The sequence below is a fragment of the Rana temporaria genome, chromosome 1 (assembly GCF_905171775.1).
Source record: "Rana temporaria chromosome 1, aRanTem1.1, whole genome shotgun sequence".
In the NCBI taxonomy this organism is placed as follows: domain Eukaryota; kingdom Metazoa; phylum Chordata; class Amphibia; order Anura; family Ranidae; genus Rana; species Rana temporaria.
In genome coordinates, this window is record NC_053489.1 from 667,083,443 (window position 1) to 667,105,264 (window position 21,822).

The 21,822-nt window shown below is 46.7% G+C and overlaps 1 protein-coding gene across 4 annotated transcripts in view; it reads left to right on the forward strand.

Moving 5' to 3' along the window:
- LOC120924587 (von Willebrand factor A domain-containing protein 5A-like) overlaps nt 1-21,822 on the forward strand; it is a 131,783-nt gene that overhangs the window by 61,400 nt on the left and 48,561 nt on the right. For all 4 annotated transcript variants that reach the window (XM_040335573.1, XM_040335575.1, XM_040335574.1 and 1 more), the window contains exons 9-10: nt 5,993-6,137; nt 20,734-20,813. In XM_040335573.1, coding sequence (XP_040191507.1) covers nt 5,993-6,137; nt 20,734-20,813 — 225 coding nt within the window. The remainder of the gene's footprint in view (nt 1-5,992; nt 6,138-20,733; nt 20,814-21,822) is intronic.

Below are 21,822 nucleotides of genomic sequence, written 5' to 3' on the forward strand. Positions count from 1 at the left end.
TTTTTTTTTTTTTAAACAATTTTTTTTCTCAGTTAAGGCCGATACGTATTTTTCTAAAAAAAAAAAAAAAAATCGCAATAAGCGACTGGTTTGCGCAAAAGTATAGCGCCTACAAAATGGGGCTATAACCCCCATTATGATTTTTTTTTTTTTTTTTACTTGTAATGGCGGCGATTTGCGATTTTTTTTGTCAGGGCTTCGATATTGCGGCGGACATATCGGACACTTTTGACACAATTTTGGGACCATTCACATTTATACAGCGATCAGTGCTATAAAAATGCACTAATTACTGTATAAATGTGACTGGCAGTGAAGGGGTTAACACTAGGGGGTGAGGAAGGGGTTAAATGTATTCCCTGGGTGTGTTCTTACTGTGTGGGGGGAGGGGGGTGACTGGGGGAGGTGACCGATGCTGTGTCTCTATGTAAAGGGACACAGATCGGTCTCCTCTCACCCTCACAGCACGTGGAGCTCTGTTACACACAGAGCTCCACGTCCCTGCTGTGTTACCGACGATCGCGGGTGTCTGGCGGACATTGCGCCCGCCAGGCACTCGCATCGGCTCCCGAGCGATGCGCCGGGCACGTTGTTTCCCCGCTGCGCGCCCCCAGCGGCGCGCACAGGGAACAACAACAGCAGGACGTCCAGGGACGTCCACCCGGCACTTGAGAGCCGCGCTGTGGACGTCTTTCGACCATAGCGCGGATCTCAAGTGGTTAGAGGAACACTAAAGTCAAAATTGTTAGTTTTTTAAAATAACAAACATGTTATACTTACCTCCACTGTGCAGCTCGTTTTGCACGGAGTGGCCCCGATCCGCGTCTTCTGGGGTCCCTCGGCGGCTGTCTCGGCTCCTCCTCGCAAAAGCTTTCCACCTTCATGCGAGCGAGCTCGCATGGTGGAAAGCTTTTGCGCGCGCGTTCCAGTGATACAGCAGCGGCCATAGCCGCCGACTGCATCACTCGGCCCCGCCCCCCAGCGCGCCGCGTCATCCGCTGTGATTGACAGCGGCGCCAGCCAATGGCTGCGCTGCTATCAATCCGCCCAGCCTAGCCAATCAACGGCCAGGCTGGGAACCCGAGAACATCACATGGATGCGCCCGGGTATTTCGAACGGTCAGGTAAGTAAAACAGGGGCTCGGGGGGGGGGGGGGGGGGGTGGTACCATCGGATGTTTTTTCACCTTAATGCATAGGATGCATTAAGGTGAAAAAACATTTACCTTTACAACCTCTTTAATCTTATTACAGTATGGGCTCTTGTATATGACTGGTGTGTGGCTGTTGGGAACATATTGGCTCCATGATAATCTCTAAACTACTGTGTAGACAGATCTAGAGTTTTCTTGTCTCATCTCTTGTTTGAGCCTCTGTCCATCAACATGAGGAGGACCCTTTGGCTAAATTTCTGGCTGCAGAACGAGCATACAAAAGCGTCCGATTCACATACCCTTTGAGTGACATTGGGGGTTATTTACCAAGGCAAATCCACTTTGCACTAAAAGTGCAAAGTGCACGTGGAAGTGCAGTCGCTGTAAATCTGAGGGGTAGATCTGAAATAAGGGGAAGCTCTGCTGATTTTATAATCCAATCATGTGCAAGCTAAAATGCTGTTTTTTATTTTCCTTGCATGTCCCTCTCGGATCTACAGCGACTGCACTTCCAAGTGCACTTTCAGTGCAATTTAAAGTGCACTCTGCACTTGTTTAGGTAGATTCAGGTACAATGGTGCAAACTTGCGGCGGCGTAGCTTAGCGTGTTTAGGCTACGCCGCCGTAAGTTAGCTAGGCAAGTACATGATTCTGAATGTACTTGCCTGCTAATATACGGCGGCGTAGCCTAAAGCGGACGGGCGTAAGGGCGCCAAATTCAAATGTGTGGAAGGGGGCGTGTTTAATGATAATAAGGCTTGACCTTACGTTTTTGATGTTTTTTTGTTAGTGCGCATGCGCCGGGCACCTACATTTCCCAGTGTGCATTGCGGCTAAGTACGCCGCACGGGCCTATTGATTTCGACGTGGACGTAAACTACGTAAATCGCTATTCGCGGACGACTTACGCAAACGATGTAAAAATTTTGAATCTCGCGGCGGGAACAGCGGCCATACTTTAACATTGTTATTACACCTAATAGATGGAATAACTTTAGACCTGAAAATGCCTTACGGAAACGGCGTAAATCGACTGCGGCGGCCAGGCGTACGTTCGTGAATCGGCGTATCAACTCATTTACATATTCTACACCGACCGCAATGGAAGCGCCATCTAGCGGCCAGCCGAAAAATTGCAATCTAAGATAGGACAGCGCAAGCCGTCGTATCGTAAATATGTTTAAAGCGTATCTCTGTTTGAGCATACGCTTAAACATAAGTCGGCGTAGATTCTGAGTTAGGTCGGCTTATCTAGTGATAAAGCCGGCCTAACTCTTACTGAATCTACCTAGTAGTTTTCACTTGTAGTGCAAAGCTGGTTTTGCCTTTTTCGTAAATAACCCCCAATGTGTCCTGAAGGCCCCTCATCAACCACTTGGAGCATCTAACCCAGCAGAAAAGCCTAGGCTCAGCCGGGGGGAAGGCTCACATTTTCCACAGAAGAAAAGTTCTTTTTTAAAACTCAGGCCTCCACTCCAAAACCAACTCTAAACCTGCTATCCCCAGACCCTTTTGCTAATCTGTACATGTAAGTCCCCTAAACCAAGGATCTTCAAACTACGGCCCTCCAGCTGCTGCGGAACTACACATCCCATGAGGCCTTGTAAAACTCTGACATTTACAGACATGACTAGGCATGATGGGAATTGTAGATCCTGAACAACTGGAGGGCCATAGTTTGAAGACCCCTGCTCTAAACCTAGGGCCCGAGTCACAAAGCACTTACGCCGACGTATAACAAGTTACGCCCGACGTAAGTGCAAATGTGCGCAAGACCCAAAAACAGATATACGCCTAAAACAGGCTACACCCCGCTGACGTATCTTACTTACGCCGGCGTAGGGTGGGCGCACCTTTAGGCTGGGAGCATGGTGCCACTCCCATTGATTAGCCATTCAAACATGCAAATGAGGGAAATACGGCGATTCACGAACTGCGTGCGCCCGACGCAGGCTACGAGAGGTGGGCGTAAGATGTACGTCCGGCGTAAAGTTATGCCCATAAGGAGGTGCAACCCAGCAGCAGACATGCAAAGGTCTGCACCAGGGAACACAAGCCGGCGTATTTTACGTTGGACGTGTATCTGGCTGGGCGTAGTTCGTTCATGGCGTACGCAGTGATCCGGCGTATCTTAGGCAGTTGTTCCGACGTGGGTTGTGAGCAGGCCGCAGGGGGATGCGTCACGTCACGGCGCTTCGCGCAGTTCGTTATACGTACTTGTCTGGGGCTCGGCCCATCATTTGCATGGGGTCACGCCTCATTTGCATGGGTCACGCCCACTTCCACCTACGCCGGCCTGCGCCTTCGAAACCTACGCCACGCTGGTGCAACATTGGGAGCGCTGACTTGGTGAATTCCATGCTTGCCTCTCTGCGCTGCGTCGGCGTGGCCTCTTTACAAAGTAGGTGACATCTGCTATCCTTTGTGGAAATTTGGATAGCCGGATAGCATCCCAGATTTGGATAGCCTCTCAGGATGCTTGGGTGTGGAAGGGACTTCCATGGGCTACAAGCACAATTTTCACTCTCGGCTCCTTCCCTGATTCATGTCTTCCAACTTACCTGTGTCAGCCCACAGATTAGCAGATCTCCTTGGAGCAAGGGGGTCATGGCTCCAATACCTGTGGCAGAACAGTTTCAGGGTTACTCTACTCCAACCTATTTAACCACTTCCATACCGGGCACTTACGCAGCTTCCCGCCCAAGCCAATTTTCAGCTTTCAGCACTGTCGCACTTTGAATGGCAATTGCGCGGTCATGCTACACTGTACCCAAACAAAATTGGTGTCCTTTTTTCCCCACAAATAGAGCTTTCTTTTGGTGGTATTTGATCACCTCTGTGATTTTCTTTTTTTGCGCAACAACTAAAAAAAGACTGAAAATTTTGAAAAAAAAATAAGTTTTTATTTTTTTCTGTAATTTTTTTTGTAAATAAGTAAGTTTTCTCTTTCAATTACGGGCACTGATATGGCGGCACTGATGAGATGGCACTGATGGACATCGATGAGGTAGTACTGACGGGCACAGATGAGGTGCCACTGATTGGCGGCGCTTGTATGCGGCACTGATGGGCACACATAGGCGGCACTGATGGGCACACATAGGCGGCACTGATGGGCACACATAGGCGGCACTGATGGGCACTCATGGGCGGCAATGATGGGCACTCATGGGCGGCACTGATGGGCACTCATGGGCGGTACTGGGCACTCATAGGCGGCACAGATGGGCACTCATGGGCGGCACTTATGGGTGGCACTGATGGCTACTTATGGGTGGCACAGATGGGCACTGATAGGTGGGCACTGTGGGTGGCACTGATGGACACTGTAGGGTAGCACTGATAGACAATGTGGGGTGGCACTGATGGACACTGTGGGGCGGCACTGATTTACCTATGTTGCCAGTCAGTGCCCATTTGAGGGCACTGATTGGCATCTTTTTTTTTTTTTATGCTTTTTTTTTTTTTTTTTTTACAGACCTGGTGGTCCAGGGGGGGCTTCCCTGGTGGTCCATGTGGCGATCCGAAGGGGGGCTGCGCTGATAAGCAATCAGTGCGAACCCCCTCTGTCAGGAGAGCCGCCGATCGGCTCTTCTCTACTCGCATCTGTCAGACGCGAGTGAGGAAGAGCCATCAACGGCTCTTCCTGTTTACATCGTGATCAGCCGTGATTGGACACGGCTGATCACGTGGTAAAGAGTCTCTGTGAGAGACTCTTTACCGAGAGCGGTGTTGCCGGGTGTCAGACTGACACCCTGCAACAACGATCGCCGCGATGCACGCTCCCGGGGGCGCGCAGCGGCTCAGAATCCTGAGGACGTCATATGACGTCCAGTCAGGATTCTACAACCACTTTGCCGACGTCAATCTGTCATTGGCGGGCGGCAAGTGGTTAAGCTTCCCAAACCAAGTTTCGTTTTGGATGTCAAGCAATAAATGCCGTCATTCATTTTTCAAAAATCCTGTAGTGAATCCACCAGGTATGTCATAGCCAACCGCATTCAGGGAGATCCTCGGGCCTCTGTGGACATCAAGGTCCTTGATTGTGCTGTGGATCCCAAAAACGTTCAGATTGTTGTTCTGTCTTTCAGTCTATCTTGTGTTCCTCAAGTTTTCAGATGCTAGCTCCTGTGCTTGCCTTGCCACAGAGCATTAGAACATCTCCATTGTGGCATATTTGGATGATCTTCTGTTGGAGGAACACTTGGTGCAAGTTCCGGCTGACAATATAGTGCAAACCATCTAGAGCTTGTAGAGATTCAACTGGGTCCTAAACCTTCAGAAGTTTTAATCGACTTATTGCTTCTTCTCTCCAGAAGAAACGTTAAAGGGTCACTAAAGGAAATTCTTTTTTTAGCTAAATAGCTTCCTTTACCTTACTGCAGTCCTGGTTTCATGCAGTCCTGGTTTCATGTCCTCATTGTTCGATCCAAACGAACGTTCGACTTCCAGGACACCCCCACCAAATGAATACAAACGCTTGAAGATGTCTGAGTGGCGGAGCTCCCAGCTCATAACATTGCTCAATGTACAGTGCTGGTTGCAGTAAAGTAAAAAAAACTTCTGTGTGCAGCACTTTACTGCAACCTGCACTGTACATTGAGCATGGTTATGAGCTGGGAGCTCCGCCACTCAGACATCTTTGAGCATTTGTATGCATTTTGTGGGGGTGTCCTGGAGGTCGAACGTTCGTTTGGATCGTAATTGGGGCCGTGAGAACTTCTGCTGGCATTACCTATAATGCCCCTCAATGAACTCCAAGAAATTTATCTTATAATAAGTAAAAAAGTAAAAGTAAAAAATTGTATAATATGACCTTGGTAAATAATGTCCCCCCAGGGAGAGTGTGGAGTACACACAGAAGTCTATGGAGGAGGCGGTGAAGAAGGTGAATGAGATGGACGCCAGCTTTGGAGGAACAGAAATTCTCCAACCTCTACAGAAGATCTACCAAACAGCCGGGAGAGCCGAGCACCCCCGACAGGTCAGTGAGGCTATAAAACATTTGGTGGACTAGCTGCTGTTGAGTGTGAAAGAGGAGAATTCAAAGTACTTGGGTTATGGGGTAACAGAGCTTATTTTGTCAGAAGTTCTCATATAGTATAACCTTCGCATCTATTTTATATTGAAAGGCAAAACAGTAAAATAAAGTTTAACTGCTTGCCTACCAGGGGAATGTCTTAAAGGGGTCGTAAAGGTTCGTGTTTTTTCACCTTAATGCATCCTATGTGAAAAAACAGTGCCCAGCCCCCCGTTTTACTTACCTGAGCCCCAAATTTCCGTGGGCGCGATCCCGTGTCGTTCTCCCCACGGCTTCTCGGCTCTTCATTGGATAGATTTATAGCAGCGCAGCCATTGGCTCCCACTGCTGTCAGTCAAATCGAATAAAATGGCCGCCAGGGCCGAATCATACACTCGGCGTCTATGGACGCTGAGTGTATGACACAGGAGCGCGCCCGCAAGGTAACTCCCTCTGGAGAGAGCTTCCCAGAAGGGGTTATCTAATGCGGGAAGGAGCCGCCGTGGGACCCCAGAAGAGGACGATCGGGGCCACTCTGTGCAAAACTAACTGCATAGCAGAGGTAAGTATGATATGTTTGTTATTTAAAAAAAAAAGAAAACTTGAACCTTTAATATCACTTTAATCTTTATTTTTTTACCACTTCAGCTTCAACCAAACACTAGAGACCAGCTCATGGTTTAATGCTCCCTTCGTCTCTATTTACAGTTTTGCATCATCTGTGGTATTTATGCATTTTATTTCTCTCTCTTTTTTTTTTTCTTTTTCCTTTCCTTTTCCTCTTGAGGTACTATTTTCTTATAGATAATTCGGTAATGCCTTCTATTTACTGAAGCTCACAAAATCGAGAACATTTTAATTAAATCATCTTCAACGTGTTTATACGTCCTATCCAGGAGATAGGTCTATTTATTATTTTTTTTATGTCATTTTTAATCTCATTTAACAAAGGCACAAAGTTTATTTTATATATTTTCTTAACCGAGTTGGCTAGTTTAATACATAGGTATTTTAATTCTTTTGTCCAGGGGAAAGCGCACATCCCTTTCAGCAACCTCTCTTGGTTTTTATTTAGATTTATGTTTATTATTTCAGATTTTGTTACATTAATCTTAAAATTTGAAATGGCTCTGTATTGTAGTAGTAGCTTAGTTAGCTTGGGGATTGTATTCAGGGGGTTGGTAATATAGAATAGGATATCGTCGGCAAATGCTGACAATTTATGTTCTTCATCCTCCACTTTGACCCCGTTGATATCGGGGTCATTGCGGATCGTGGCTAGTAACGGTTCTAGAGACAGGATGAAGAGAAGGGGAGAAAGGGGGCATCCCTGTCGTGTCCCATTCTTCATTTCAAAAGACTCCGAGAGTGTGCCATTGATTTTAATTTCTGCCAATGGATGATGGTAGAGTGTTTTAATCCATCTAATCCGCCTCTGCCACCATTCCCATCACTTCAAGAGTTTGCATCATGAGTCCCCAGTCTACCCTGTCAAAATGCTTTTTCGGCATCCACTGACAGGAATAGACCTGGGGACTCATTCTCCCCTATCTTCTGGAGTAAGAGGAGTGCTCTTATCCCTTTATCTTTGCCTTCTCTATGGGGACGAGCCCTACCTGATCAGGATGGACCAATAGGTACTGTATGACCCCTTTAATCGCTCAGCTAAAATTTTCGCAAAGAGCTTTATATCCGTGTTTCAATAGCGAGATTGGTCTATATCCTGAGCAGAGTGAGCCGTCCTTTCCCCTCTTTAGGATAATTGTTATCGAGGCGGCGAGCGCTTCTTACTAGTTTCAACTCTGACCCAAGGCCGTTGAAATATTTACACAGTTTTGGTATTAGGATGTCACTGAATTTTTGTTATAGAGTACAGTAAACCCGTCGGGGCCTGGACTTTTCCCAACTGCTGTGCTTTTCAGAGCGTTTTTAATTTCCTCTTCAGTTATCGGTCTATCCATGTTTAATCTTTCTATATTCTCAATCTTCAAAATATCCTGCCTTTTCTAAGTAGTCTCGGGTTTTGGCCTCTTTCTCTCCTGTTTGCCACATTTTCTGACTAATTGTATATACCTCCTCATAGTAGTTTTTAAACGTTTCTGCAATATCCTTGTTTGTGTATACTAGATCCCCATTTTTCCTTTTAATTTTCTCGATATAATTTCTAGTTTTCTTTTTTTTAACCATTTTGGCGAGGTGTTTGCTAGGTTTGTTTTCCCATAAGTATCTCTCTCTGGCGAAGCTGTTTAAACTTCTCTTTACTTGTTGTTCTAAGATCTCCTTAAGTTCCTCTCTCTTTAACGTTAAGTTAAGATACGTCTCTTTTAGTCCCCGTTCTTTATGCTTTTGTTTCAGGTTCGCTATTTCTTTAACCAAGGTGTTAAACTTCCTGTTTCTCTCTTTTTTTTCCCCTCGCGCCCTCTGGATAATATCCTTGATATATACGCTTTATGCGTCTCCCAGAGAGTGGCACTTGAGATCCTTTTGTGTCATTTGCTAAGAAAAAGTTTGAGTTCTCTTCACCCTACCAGCCCTTCTTCATCCGTATCAGATTTTATTTAAAGCCACAGGGGATTTTGATACTTTGTGCCGATGTCTTGATTTTCATCGTTTATCGGGGCGTGATCCGATATAGTCATAATTTCTCTGTTTCAGTGACTTATCTAATACCTGTTATCCACCAATATGTAGTCTATCCTTAGAGTATGTTCCGTGTGGAGGGGAGAAGAACGTGTAGTCTTGTGTATTCGGGTGTTTGACCCTCCAAACATCCACCAACTGGATATCATGATCTTCGTTTTAGTTTTTTGAGCTGCACGTTAATTGTCTCCTTCACTCGGGACGTACTGTCATCACTCGGGTTCATACATAAATTGAGATCCCATCAAGATCATGTCACCCTCCGCAAAATTTTTCAACTTTCCGAGGATTCTATCTACTTATTTGATTGAGTTTACATTGGGGCATATATATTTGCTAGGGTAAGGAGTACAGTATTCCCTAGTTTACCTTTTAGAATAAAAACCTCCTTCCGGGTCTGTCAGTCTCGCTCAGGCGAGACCTTATTCCCTCTCGCAAATCCAATGCCACGACCCCGTAGCACGCTTTGAGATAGAATCCCCATAAAACCCGTTGGAAACATAGGAGAATATAGTTTAACATTTGAATCTAATGTTAAGTGGGACTCCTGTAGGAAAGACTACGTCCGCTCTAGTATCGTTTGATCTCTTCTAAGATCTTATGTCTTTTCCCTGCAGAGGTTTAACCTTTAACATTGTATGACAGAAACTTTATTCTACCATACTTCCTACTCGACTTTGCCCTTTGTTTTCTTATAGAGGCCTGGGAGCCACCTTCCCATCCCATCTCCCTCCCCCCACAACCCCCCCTCCCCCCTCCCCTCCTCTCCCTCCCCTCACAACCCACTCCCCCCCTAGGCCCCAACCTGGCCTCTGAACCGTGGGTGGTCTTGTTTCCCATTTTCCACAGGTTCTCTTGTCATGAGGTAGGCCTTATACCGCACCATCCCCCTCATCAGTTCCCCTCAAGATGAGGGGCCTGAAACCAAGGGGATAGGACCCGAATCCCCTCATCTCCCCTTTCTCCCCCTCCCGCCCCCCCCCACTCCAATGACCCACCCGAACTTCTCCGCTCCTATCTATTTCAAAACATTGCAATCTATTCTATCCATTCTGGCAGTTCTAAAACCGGAATGCCTAATTTTTGGCAAAATGCTTCAAGATCTTCAGGGAAAATTAATCTGGCCGATATTCCGTCTTTCTTTCCAATAAGGCATGCAGGGAACCCCCACTGGTATTCAATCTCCAGTGACCGCATCTGTACCAGAAGCGGTTTAAGATGTCTCCTCCGTGCTAAGGTTTCCCAGGCTAGATCTGTAAAAATCTGAATGTCTGCTCTATTATAGCTCAGAGGTGCTTTTCTTAGGCTTGACTAGATTTCGGCTTTGTCTTAGTAGTCTCTAAATCTGACTATTATGTCCCTTGGCCACTCGCTCTCTCAGTTCTTTGCCCTTCCAATGCGATGTACTCGCTCTATTTTAATGTGGCCTTCGGTGTCATTTTCCAACATGGGTAGAAAAAGGATGTTCATAATTTCCTTCAGATTTTCCCCTCTTTCTTCTTTGATTGAACGGATTCTTAAATTTTTTCTTCTATTACGGTTTTCCTGATCCTCTAAGCGATACTGTAACCTCCTCTGGTTCTGTTTAATTGTGAGATATTGCTCTTTTAATTGGATTATTTCCGAGGCTTGTTGTTCCATCCTTACCTCCGTCTCTTCTACCCGTGTCAAGAGATGGCTTATATCTACTCTCAGCGTGCTGATTTCAACCTTTATTGCCTCCTCCAATTTCCTTAGCATGACACTCATTTCTCCCTTTGATGGAGCTTGTGAATCTGTTCTTAATTCTTCCATATGGCTCATGTCTTGTTCCCCTTCTGTCGATGTATCTGTATTAGGGGGGTTCAATTCCCCAGATCCTTTTTTAGTCGTCCCCTTTTTTTCAGTTTTTTTTACGGTGCCTGGGCTCTTAGCACTCCCTTCCTTGGTCAAGTATTGTCTTATTGTGCTGGTGGCCGCCTTATCCTTGGGGATCTTTGGGGCGGAACCTCTTGTTATCTTGCTCATATTATATTTTTTCCTGGCTCTTTTTCGTTTCCCCAGTTTTGAAGATATTTTGGTACTTTAACCTTGATTTGAATTCTGTCTTCTGGTTTTTAGTCTCTTTTTAGTCTCTTTAGTCTCTTCAGCATGCTATTTATACGTTTTTAGACTCTCTGCTAGAGAGCCTATTTACCCTGTGACCTTTATGGTCTTCGGGCTAGGTTGATCTTCTTTTTTTTTCTTTTTTTTTAAATTGGAGATTTATTGTATGAAGACAAGTGGGGTATACCAGATTCCACCGGGCTTACTCTAATCCCTAATTGGGAGGTACCAGGGTGTTGATCAAGCGCCCAAGAACCTAGGGCCTCTCCCGTCCAGGGGGGAGCAATTCCACTGCTCACAGCCCAAAGGGCTCACCACCCTAAGGCAGCCGCCCCGCCCCACAGTCTCTTATCCTTCTAACCTCAGGTCTCTGCCGTGGTCAATACCTTTCCTCTGAGGCCGGGCGTGTTCCGGCTTCCAATCAATAGTGCACGCAAAAAATGGTCATATGGAAAAAGAAAAAAAAAAGGAAAAGAGAAACAATCCGGTTCTCCTTCCCCTCTCGCTCTTCCCCCCTCACCACCCTCAATGACCCATGCGCGTGTCAGGGCTTTTTGCCCAAGCCATATAGAGGGACAAGTAGAGGGAAAAGGAGGGGAGGGAACAGAGCACAATACTGAGCACAAAACTGAGCATTAAATCATTTAGCAGCTTGACATCCGGTATCCCTCGTGTATTATTTCACCATATAGGGTTAATAAGAGCTCATCCTTCATAACTCAGCCCTTGGATCATAATACAGAGAGCAAGATCCAAATTAGGTCTGGTAGACGTAGGTAGCGTTGTTAAACCCTTAAAGTTATGACCTGTAATTCATCTCACATGTATCGCTGGTGTATCAACATGGATAATAACAGTCTGAAGCTCGCAACTTGGCATAAATACAGCGGATCTGATAAGTTAATGAGCGTCCATCTTAAAAGGCAATGTTTAATCTACACAGATCTGTTCTTTCTTACCACTCCGCTGTTCTCCTCTTCTCACAGTCTGAGTGTGGGACGCCAGCGTGGACTGTTTCCGACCCCAAGAGCGGTGAATAAGTTACCTGGTCCGCCCTAGTTTCTCCGGGGGTGCGAGTGGGTGACCGCCGATCCTTGGCTGATCCAGAGACATACTCCGTCCTCACTTACTTCTGATTCCTGATCAGCTCCTATCGGCGGTAGATGGGGGGAGATTGCCGCGATGGTACTACAGGTCGAGAATTTGTCTGTGAGTCGGCCCTGGATACGCTTCCCTTGCTTTCCAGAGCCTCCGCCTATGCGGTAGTACTACGCCGCCTTGTGTGGCTGACATGCTGGTCTGCGTACCAATCCTCCAAGAAGGCCTTGGTGGATTTGCCCTTTAAGGGTGAACGGCTTTTTGGGGCGTCCCTGGATGACATCATTAAAGATGCCACAGGCGGTAAGAGCACACTGCCCCCACAATCTGGGAAGGGCTAGGAGCCTCGCCGTAGGCAAGGGCCCTCTTTTACTACCCCTAAGTGTTTTTTTGTGCGCCCAGTGTGGCGGGAAAATGTTTGCAAGGTGCCAAGGCACCCGCTGCAGGGCTAAAGCGCCCCTGATTCCGCAAGCCTCAAGCCTGCGGACAAACCTGCTTCCGCATAAAGGTCTGCCCCCGCCGTGTCTCGGGTGGGGGGCCGGCTTTGCGAGTTCACGGCTCGGTGGAGGTCTATTCTCTCCGACTGTTGGGTTTGCGAAGTAGTTTCCTTGGGGTACAAGATAGTGTTTCTCTCTTGTCCACAGACCCTAGTATTAGGACTGGTTTGAAAAGTCTTTGTGAACACAAGGATTTGGTGATCCGCCCTGCGGACAAAGGGGGTGGCATTGTTGTGTTGGACAAATCCGCCTACCATGCAGAAATGCTTCGGATTTTGGGTGACACTAACACCTATGTTAAATTGCCCTCAAACCCCACTTCTAAGATTAAAGCCTCATTGTGTAAATTACTTACTGCAGGAACACAAAAAGGGATACTGGACAAAAAGGAGCGAGCATACCTCATGCCTAAAGTTCCTTGCATCCCCACTATGTATTTTTTGCCAAAAATACACAAGGATGTTGCTAACCCCCCTGGAAGACCCATCATTAGTGGGATCAATTCCATCACCTCCCGAATAGGGAGATATATTGATTTTCACTTGCAACCTATGGTCAAAGATGCTCCGTCATATTTAAAGGATACCAGACATACTATTGCTCGCCTTAATGACGTTGTGTACAGTGGGGACATCATGCTGGTAACAGCAGACGTGTCCTCTCTCTACACGAGCATCGCCCATCATTTGGGGTTCCAGGCGGTGGAATGTTTCCTTCGTCGAAATGATAACATCCCTGTTGTACAGAAATATTTTATTATGGACTTGTTGAGGTTTGCGACTACCAATAACTATTTCTGGTATAATGGTGACTTTTTCCTACAACAAAGAGGAGTGGCAATGGGGGCTAAGTTTGCCCCCAGCCTCGCCAATATTTTTATGGCCAAATGGGAGGAGGATGTCGTCTATGCTTTAAACCGACCAGAAATTGTCCTCTGGGCTCGGTACATTGACGACATCCTCCTCCTATGGAGAGGTGACCAGGATTCTTTAGCTTCATTTATGGCCACATTAAACAATAATGAGGTAGGGATTGTTCTTACATACGAGGCAAGTTTCTCCAACATCCATTTCCTTGACCTCGTCATCGAAGCCAAGAATGATCGTTTGGTAACTAGAACATATTTTAAAAACACCGACCGTAACAGCTATATCCCTACGGATAGCTGTCATCATCCTGCCTGGCTGAAGTCTATCCCTAAGAGTCAGCTATTGCGTATACGACGCAACTGTTCTGATACTAAAGACTTCTACTTACAAGCAGAAGTCTTGAAACAGAGGTTCTTAGATAAGGGATATTCGAGAGAGGGAATTGAGGAAGAAATTCAACACATTGGAAGGGTTGACCGTACAACACTCACACTTGAAAGGACTAGAGCGTTACCAGATCCCAAATTTAGGAACGCATTTTTTACTACGTTCTCGAGTCAACATAAGCAAATTAAGAATATCATTTGTAAACATTGGGGGATCCTCAAAGAAGATCAAGTGTTGGGACCCTCCCTGCCAAGCAATGCCACAGTTATCTATAGGGGTGCTTCTTCCTTAAAGAATCAAGTTGCCCCCAATGTTATTGACCCGCCTAAAAAAACAACTTTTTTTCCCTTATCCAAAGGCTTTCATCCATGCAGGAAATGCAAGGTATGCCTTGAGAATATACATGGGAGAAAGAAAAGCATTTCTTTCCGGTCTAGTGTCACTCAGATGGACTATCCCATGAAGCAATTTTCCACCTGTGCTTCCACATATATAGTTTATTTGATCACCTTCCCTTGTGGAAAACAATATGTGGGTCGTACTATCCGCAGTTTTTCCACAAGGGTAGGTGAACATGTTGCAAAAATCAAGAAAGGTAACGATAAACACACAGTGCCCAGACACTATTTACAGGTTCACAATAAATCATTGACAGGCACCTCCTTTTTGATTATCGACAAATTTGTTCCACACTGGAGGGGTGAACCGAGTACCAGAGGGGTCTCGAAGTTAGAAGTATATTGGATTTACACCCTTAAAAGTTACGCCCCATTTGGACTCAACGTCGAATGGGACGTGAATGCGTTCATTAATCAGTCCTAATTTTATATTTTGATCGATTCTTAGGATCGCCTGTTTTGTCACACATAATATTGTTTCTTCTGATTCGTCAATTTTTTGAGGTCCAGAAGGAATAATTAAATACGTTTTTTTGAGGTTCTGAAGATGGAGTTTTACATGTGTATGTCTCTTTAATTATTACTTGTTGTATACATTTCTAGTGGGTCCTTGAGTCCACCTCCATGATTGCTTGCTTCCATCTGATCCATATAGAGTATTTATATACTGACTATATCTGTCCTTTGTATAGTCCAACTGGATTGGGGTGACTTAGGGTGACCTCTGATAACCCCGGTGGGTTCTTTGCCACCTTTGGGCTGATACATGACGCTGTGTGTCCTGGAGCGTCTGTATGTTGATACTGACGTCTGCCTGTGACATACCTGAAGCGCATCGTGGAACGCGGCGTACGGCGCTGACGTCATGACGCTGCGGAAGGGCTGCTGATTAATGCCCATTGGTCGGCTGACTACCACACCTCCTGCCTATCACGGAGGAGGAGAGGGGGAGTGACTGAGTCATCCTGGATGTCCTGATGATAAGCACGTCTTGACGCTGGGCGTCCTGACGCTAAGCCCCGCCCTACTACTTCCGGCTTTTGGAACGCAGACGATGTTTCCAGTTCCTTGTTATGGAACGCACGCCGGTTAGACATGGACGAACAGATGCCAGCAATCAGGGACCTGGATGTAAGGTATTTAACGCAATGGGGGGAGCAGAGGAGGACCAGATACCCCAGTTGAAGTCCGTTAGCGACGAAACCGGTCGGGTGATTACTCCACTGCATCCCCATTGCACTCTCAACTTTGTTGGAACACTCCCCACACCTTTATCCAAGGTGGGAGTTTGCTGCTGTATTTTTTACTTTTACTTTTGCTATTTTTTCGTTTGATTGCTAGCAGAGTGATCTTTTTCTTGTGTGGCTATTAGAAGTTTTTTATATTTTTACTGCATTCTTTGCCACGTGTGTGTATTTGCAATGCTTTTTTATTAAATGTTTTTACACTACGAGGAGCACCTCTATATTTTTCCTTTTTTACCACTTTGGGTGTTTTGAGCTACTATCGATCAACCAACCTTGGCTATCTATCTTGGAAGAACAAGTGCTTCAGTAACCATTTCTGGATTGGACATGCGGAGTGAGGACCCCTGGACCCAGACAATCGGTCTATACAAGCCCTGACGACCCTCCCACCGTATGGTGGTTGAGAGGGTCCACCAGTTCTGGTAAGGGTACCCACCCATTTATTTATTTACTTGTCCAGCACTGAAGATTTTTGGTATTGAAGATATCTGCTCCACCCAACATTGGAAGTTTATATGTGCAATTTAGACTCCACATTCCCCAGCAGACTTTTTGATATTTGCAGGATTGGGTTTACGCCTTTAATACTGAGGCACACCTAATCAACAGTGGAATGTTGGCCTTGGAGGACTGTCTTTACCACTGACTCTTTTTCTTTTTATTACTAAACATCTAGTTTAGTCTTATATATCACTTTGTTGTATATAATTTTTTCTACACATGTATGGTGATTACACCATAGTTATTTCACATATGTATATTTGCTTGTTGATTTTTTTATAGCACGGATCTGTATGTAATTTTGCTATATAGGAGCATTTTTCACATCACAGCTCCCAATGTTCACCTCACTATTCCACAATTTCACCATTGTGTATTAAGAGGTACTAGGCTTAGACATTAAGTCATTTACCTTCAGGGTACACATCAATTTCACCCTTTTTAGGGGTCTTTTTATACTTTTGGGCGCTACATTTTCTTTTCCACATTTTTTCACCTTACATCCATATGGTATGTTGGCAGCCTGACCTACACTAAGCATTTGGTTTGCGCATTATTATATATACACCTTTTTGGTAAGAGCACACTGCCCCCACAATCTGGGAAGGGCTAGGAGCCTCGCCGTAGGCAAGGGCCCTCTTTTACTACCCCTAAGTGTTTTTTTGTGCGCCCAGTGTGGCGGGAAAATGTTTGCAAGGTGCCAAGGCACCCGCTGCAGGGCTAAAGCGCCCCTGATTCCGCAAGCCTCAAGCCTGCGGACAAACCTGCTTCCGCATAAAGGTCTGCCCCCGCCGTGTCTCGGGTGGGGGGCCGGCTTTGCGAGTTCACGGCTCGGTGGAGGTCTATTCTCTCCGACTGTTGGGTTTGCAAAGTAGTTTCCTTGGGGTACAAGATAGTGTTTCTCTCTTGTCCACCAAACAGATTTTTTCCTTCCTACCTCCAGCTTCCTCCGGTTCGCCGGCGGGCTCTGTCAGGGGCTGTCCAGGTTCTTCTGGTCAGGGGAGTGATTGTACCAGTTCCCTCGTTGGAACGGTTTCAGGGGTTTTACTCCAATCTGTTCGTCCAATCCTGAACTTCAAGGCCCTCAATTGTTTTGTCAAGGTGCATAAATTCAGGATGGAGTAGATTCGCTCGTTAATAGCAGCACTCCATCAGGGGGACTTCCTGGCATCCTTGGACTTCATGGACGCGTACCTGCATGTTCCCATATGCACAAAGCACCAGAGGTTTCTGCGCTTTGCGGTCAGGGAGGACCTTTTTCAATTTGTGGCCCTCCCGTTCGGCTTGGCATTGGCACCACGGGTTTTCACCAAGGTGCTTGCCCCAATACTGGCCCTGCTGAGACAGCGGGGGATCGCTATCATGAGATATCTGGACGACCTTCTCCTGCAAGCTTCTTCAGGCTCGGAATTAGAAGAGGATGTGTCTATCACGTGTCAGACTCTCCAAGAGTTTGGCTGGCTTCTGAATATCCGGAAGTCAGTGTTGGTTCCGTCTCAGAGACTGGAATACCTGGGACTAGTCCTGGATTCTGCGGAGGCGAGAGTTTTTCTCCCAACGGAGAAACTTCAGACTCTGCGATCTGCAGTGCAGCAGTTGTCGACCCAGAAGTGGTCATCTCTTTGATTCTGCATGAGGGTTCTGGGTCTAATGGTGGCTGTTTGCTTTCAGCGACCCTTGGCGTCGCACTCTTTGGTGCGTACGTTTGTACGGGGGGTCCGGCATGTGGCCTCTCCGGTGCGCCATCCACTACCCCCATGGGACTTGTATTTAGTCCTTTTCGGTGCTTCGGGATGCTCCCTTCTGAAGATCCCCTTGTTGACTCTCACAAAAGGTGGTTTTTCTGGTAGCAATTATCTCGATCAGACGGGTGTCTGAACTGGCAACCTTGTCTTGCAAGGCTCCCTACTTGGTCATCCATAGGGATAAGGTGGTGCTGCGGCCTCAGCCGTCATTTCTCCCAAAGGTCGTTTCGGCTTTTCATATTAATGAGGACATTGTTCTTCCATCCTTATGTCCTCAGCCGAAAAACCAGAAGGAGGCCACTTTACATTCCCTGGATGTGGTTCGGGCCCTACGAGTGTACTTGTCTGCTACGGCTCCGTTCCGGAAGTCGGACTCACTGTTCGTGTCGGTGGCTGGTCCTAAAAGAGGCCTGGTGGTCTCGTCAGCCACCATTTCTAGGTGGATCAGACAGGTTGTGCTTCAGGCCTATGCCCTAAAGGGGCGGGCGCCTCCCTTTCAGGTTACAGCACATTCGACCAGGGCGATCGGTGCCTCTTGGGCTTTCCGACATCAAGCCTCTGTGTTACAGGTGTGTGAGGCAGCGACCTGGTCGTTGGTCCACACTTTTTCAAAGTTTTACAAGGTGGATGTGAGTGCATCTTCTGATGCCTCCTTCGGCCGCAAGGTGTTACAGGCGGCAGTTTAAGATTGGAGTTCCACCGTTGAGTAACTCCGGTTTTGTTTGGGGTGTAACCTGGTTTGCTGTGTTGTTTTCCCACCCCTCTAATTTTTTGACACTGCTTGGGGACGTCCCTAAGGTCAAAGGCTGCTGTGTCCGTCCATGAACGGAGGAGAAAATAGGATTTTTGTACTCACCGTAAAATCCATTTCTCTGAGTTCATGGACGGACACAGCACCCACCCCTCCTTTTGATTGTACTGCTTGTTACGAACTGATGCTGCTAGAGTAGGGTGTGGGTTATACCCGGGGAACCACGCCCCCTGGGAGGAGCTGCACTGAGGAAAGTGTTGTTAACACTTAAAGTGCTTTTTTTCTGCCTAACTCTCCTGGAAGGAAGCGGATATAAACCTAAGGTCAAAGGCTGCTGTGTCCGTCCATGATCTCAGAGAAATGGATTTTACGATGAGTACAAAAATCCTATTTTTTTACTAATTTTATTTATTTAAAAAAAAATTTTTTTCATTTAACTTTATTACTATCACAAGAGGTGAGCACATACCTTGTGATAGCTCTGGGCAGTGACAGGTACTCTTTATGGTGTATTTTGCCCTCCAAGACAGCTGATTAAACACAAATCTGTTTGATTAGCTGTGTCCTTGGCTGTAGCCAGGGAGTGACAGTTCTCCCTGAGCCCGCATGCGTTTTCCCTGGGTACTCCGGTTTCCTCCCACAGTCCAAAGACATGCTGGTAGATCAATTGGATCCTCTCCAAATTCGCCCTCATATGCATGTATGTATAAATGTGAGTTAGGGACCTTTTAGATTGTAAGCTCCTTGAGGGCGGGGACTGATGCGAATGTGCAATGTATATGAAAAACGCTGAAAAAATTTACAGTGCTATAGAAGTATCTGAAAGAAATAAATACCGTATTTATCAGCGTATAACACGCACCCTGGCCCGGATTCAGATAGAATGCTCTATCTTTCTTCCGGCGTAACGTATCTCAGATACGTTACGCCGCTGTAATTTTGGGCGCAAGTTCCGTATTCAGAAAGAACTTGCGCCCTAAGTTACGGCGGCGTAATGTATGTGGGCCGGCGTAAGCCAGCCTAATTCAAATGGGGATGTTGTGGACGTGTTATATTTAAATTACACTTGACCCCGCATATTTTACGTTTTTTGTAAACGGCGCATGTGAAAGAATCCCAGTGCGCATGCTCGAAATTATGCCGCAAAGCCTCATTGGTTTCGACGTGAACGTAACTCACGCAAAGCCCTATTCGCGAACGACTTACGCAAACGACGCAAAATTTTCAAAATTCGACGCGGGAACGACGGCCATACTTAACATAGGATACGCCGCACATACCCCTCATATAGCAGGGGTAACTTTACGCCGGAAAAAGCCTAACGCAAACAAGGAAAAAAAAAGCCTTACGCAAACGGCGTAAATACCTAATTTGCATATTCCTCGCGTAACTATACGGAATCGCCACCTAGCGGCCAGCGTGAATATGCAGCCTAAGATACGACGGTGTAAGACATTAGGCTGCATTCACACCTGAGCGTAGGGCGTTCGGTCGTTTTTTCGGGCGTTTTTTTTCGCGCGTATTCATGCTTATTTGCGCGTTTGCATACAGCGTCGTGCGACGTTTTTGTACTTCGGCGTTTCTTATTTTAGCCAATAGGAAAAATTATCATCTTTTCATCACTTGTTGCTATGTTGGTAGATTTTTTTTAATCTTCTGCATGGGCGACAAGTTCTATTGATTAAAGCGACGAAACGCCCATAGCAAACGCCCGTTGTCGCGCGCGTTTCCCATTACTTTCTATGGGGAAAAAAAACCGCTCAAACGCCGCTGTCGCGCGATTCGCGCGACAAAAAAAGGTCCGGGACTTGTTTGAGCTTCGCGCGACAGGCGTTTGGGCGTTCAGGCGTTCAGGTGTGAACAGTCACCATAGGGAATAATGTTAATTCTCCCCTCTGGCGTTTGTGAGCAGTGCGCTTCAGGCGTAAAAACGCCTAGGTGTGAATGGGGCCTTACACCAGTCGGATCTTAGGGATATCTATGCGTAACTGATTCTCTGAATCAGGCGCATAGATACGACCACGCACACTCAGATACATATCTCCGTTCTGAATCTGGCCCCCTAACTCTAAGAGGGAAGTTTCAGGGAAAAAAACTTTACACAGCCCCCTGCATATAACACGCAGGCACAGTTTACCCCCTCTATTTTCAGGGGTAAAAAAGTGAGTGTTATACGCCAATAAATACAGTATATACTCTGGACAGGAAGCAGTTAAATTTGTGACGATGACCTCAGTTGCTCTATTATTCCTGGTAATACTTGCAGCATGCTGGATACAGGATGACCTGTTCAGCTTTTCCTCATTCTGATGTATCTGATGCCCTCTCTGTTCTCTCTCCAGCTTTTTGTCTTCACAGACGGAGAGGTCGGGAACACGAAGCAAGTGATCGACGAAGTTCAGAAAAATGCTCAGAAACACCGGTAATTATAAATATTCCATCCTTCTATTTAAAATTCAAATCTGACCGCGGCATCCTGCCTCTCTGTAGAGCAGGGGTCTCCAAACTTTCTAAACGGGGGGCCAGTTTACTGTCCCTCGGACTTTGGGGAGCCGGACTGTGGCCATTTTGAGTAGAAAAGGTCCCAACGTCAGTGGGAATAAACAATGCGTCATCTTTGATGTCGGTGGGAAGAATTGTGTTCCATCATTGGTGTCATTGGGAGGAATTGTGCTCCATCATTGGTGTCATTGGGAGGAATTGTGCACCATCATTGGTGTCATTGGGAGGAATTGTGCACCATCATTGGTGTCATTGGGAGGAATTGTGCACCATCACTGGTGTCATTGGGCCCTGATTGTTGGTGTCAGTTGGGGGAACTGTGCCTCATTGTTGGTATCAGTGGATGACATGGTGCCCCAAGGGCCTGATAAAAGCAAGCAAAGGGCCACATCTGGCCCCCGGGCCGCAGTTTGGAGACCACTGCTGTAGAGTAACATGGAGTCAAATCATCCTCCACCACCTGCCTTTTTAAAAATTAGAATTTTGCCACCTGCTGGCGAGACAGAGGACCATTCTGGCAGGCAAACTTCGAGCCTGCCCCGCTTTACCCATGCGCACACACACACACTCTGGCCCAGATTCAAGAAGCACTTGCGCCCGCGCAACCATAGGTTACGCAGCGCAAGTGCTTACTTGCTCCGGTGTAACGAGTGCTCCTGATTCAGGAACCTCGTTACACCGACTGCAGGCTAAAATCTGCGCGGCATAAGACTCTTATGCCTCGCAGATTTTAGGCTGCATTCTTGCGGGGGCCGCTAGGGGGCGCTCCCATTGTGTATCAGCGTGTAGTATGCAAATTGCATACTACCACTGATTCACAAGCTTGCACGGGCCCCGCGCAAGCCAGGTACGGAGTTTCCGTACGGCCACTTTTAGCGCAAGGCTGCCCCTTCTAATAGTAGGGGCAGCCAATGCTAAAGTATAGCCGG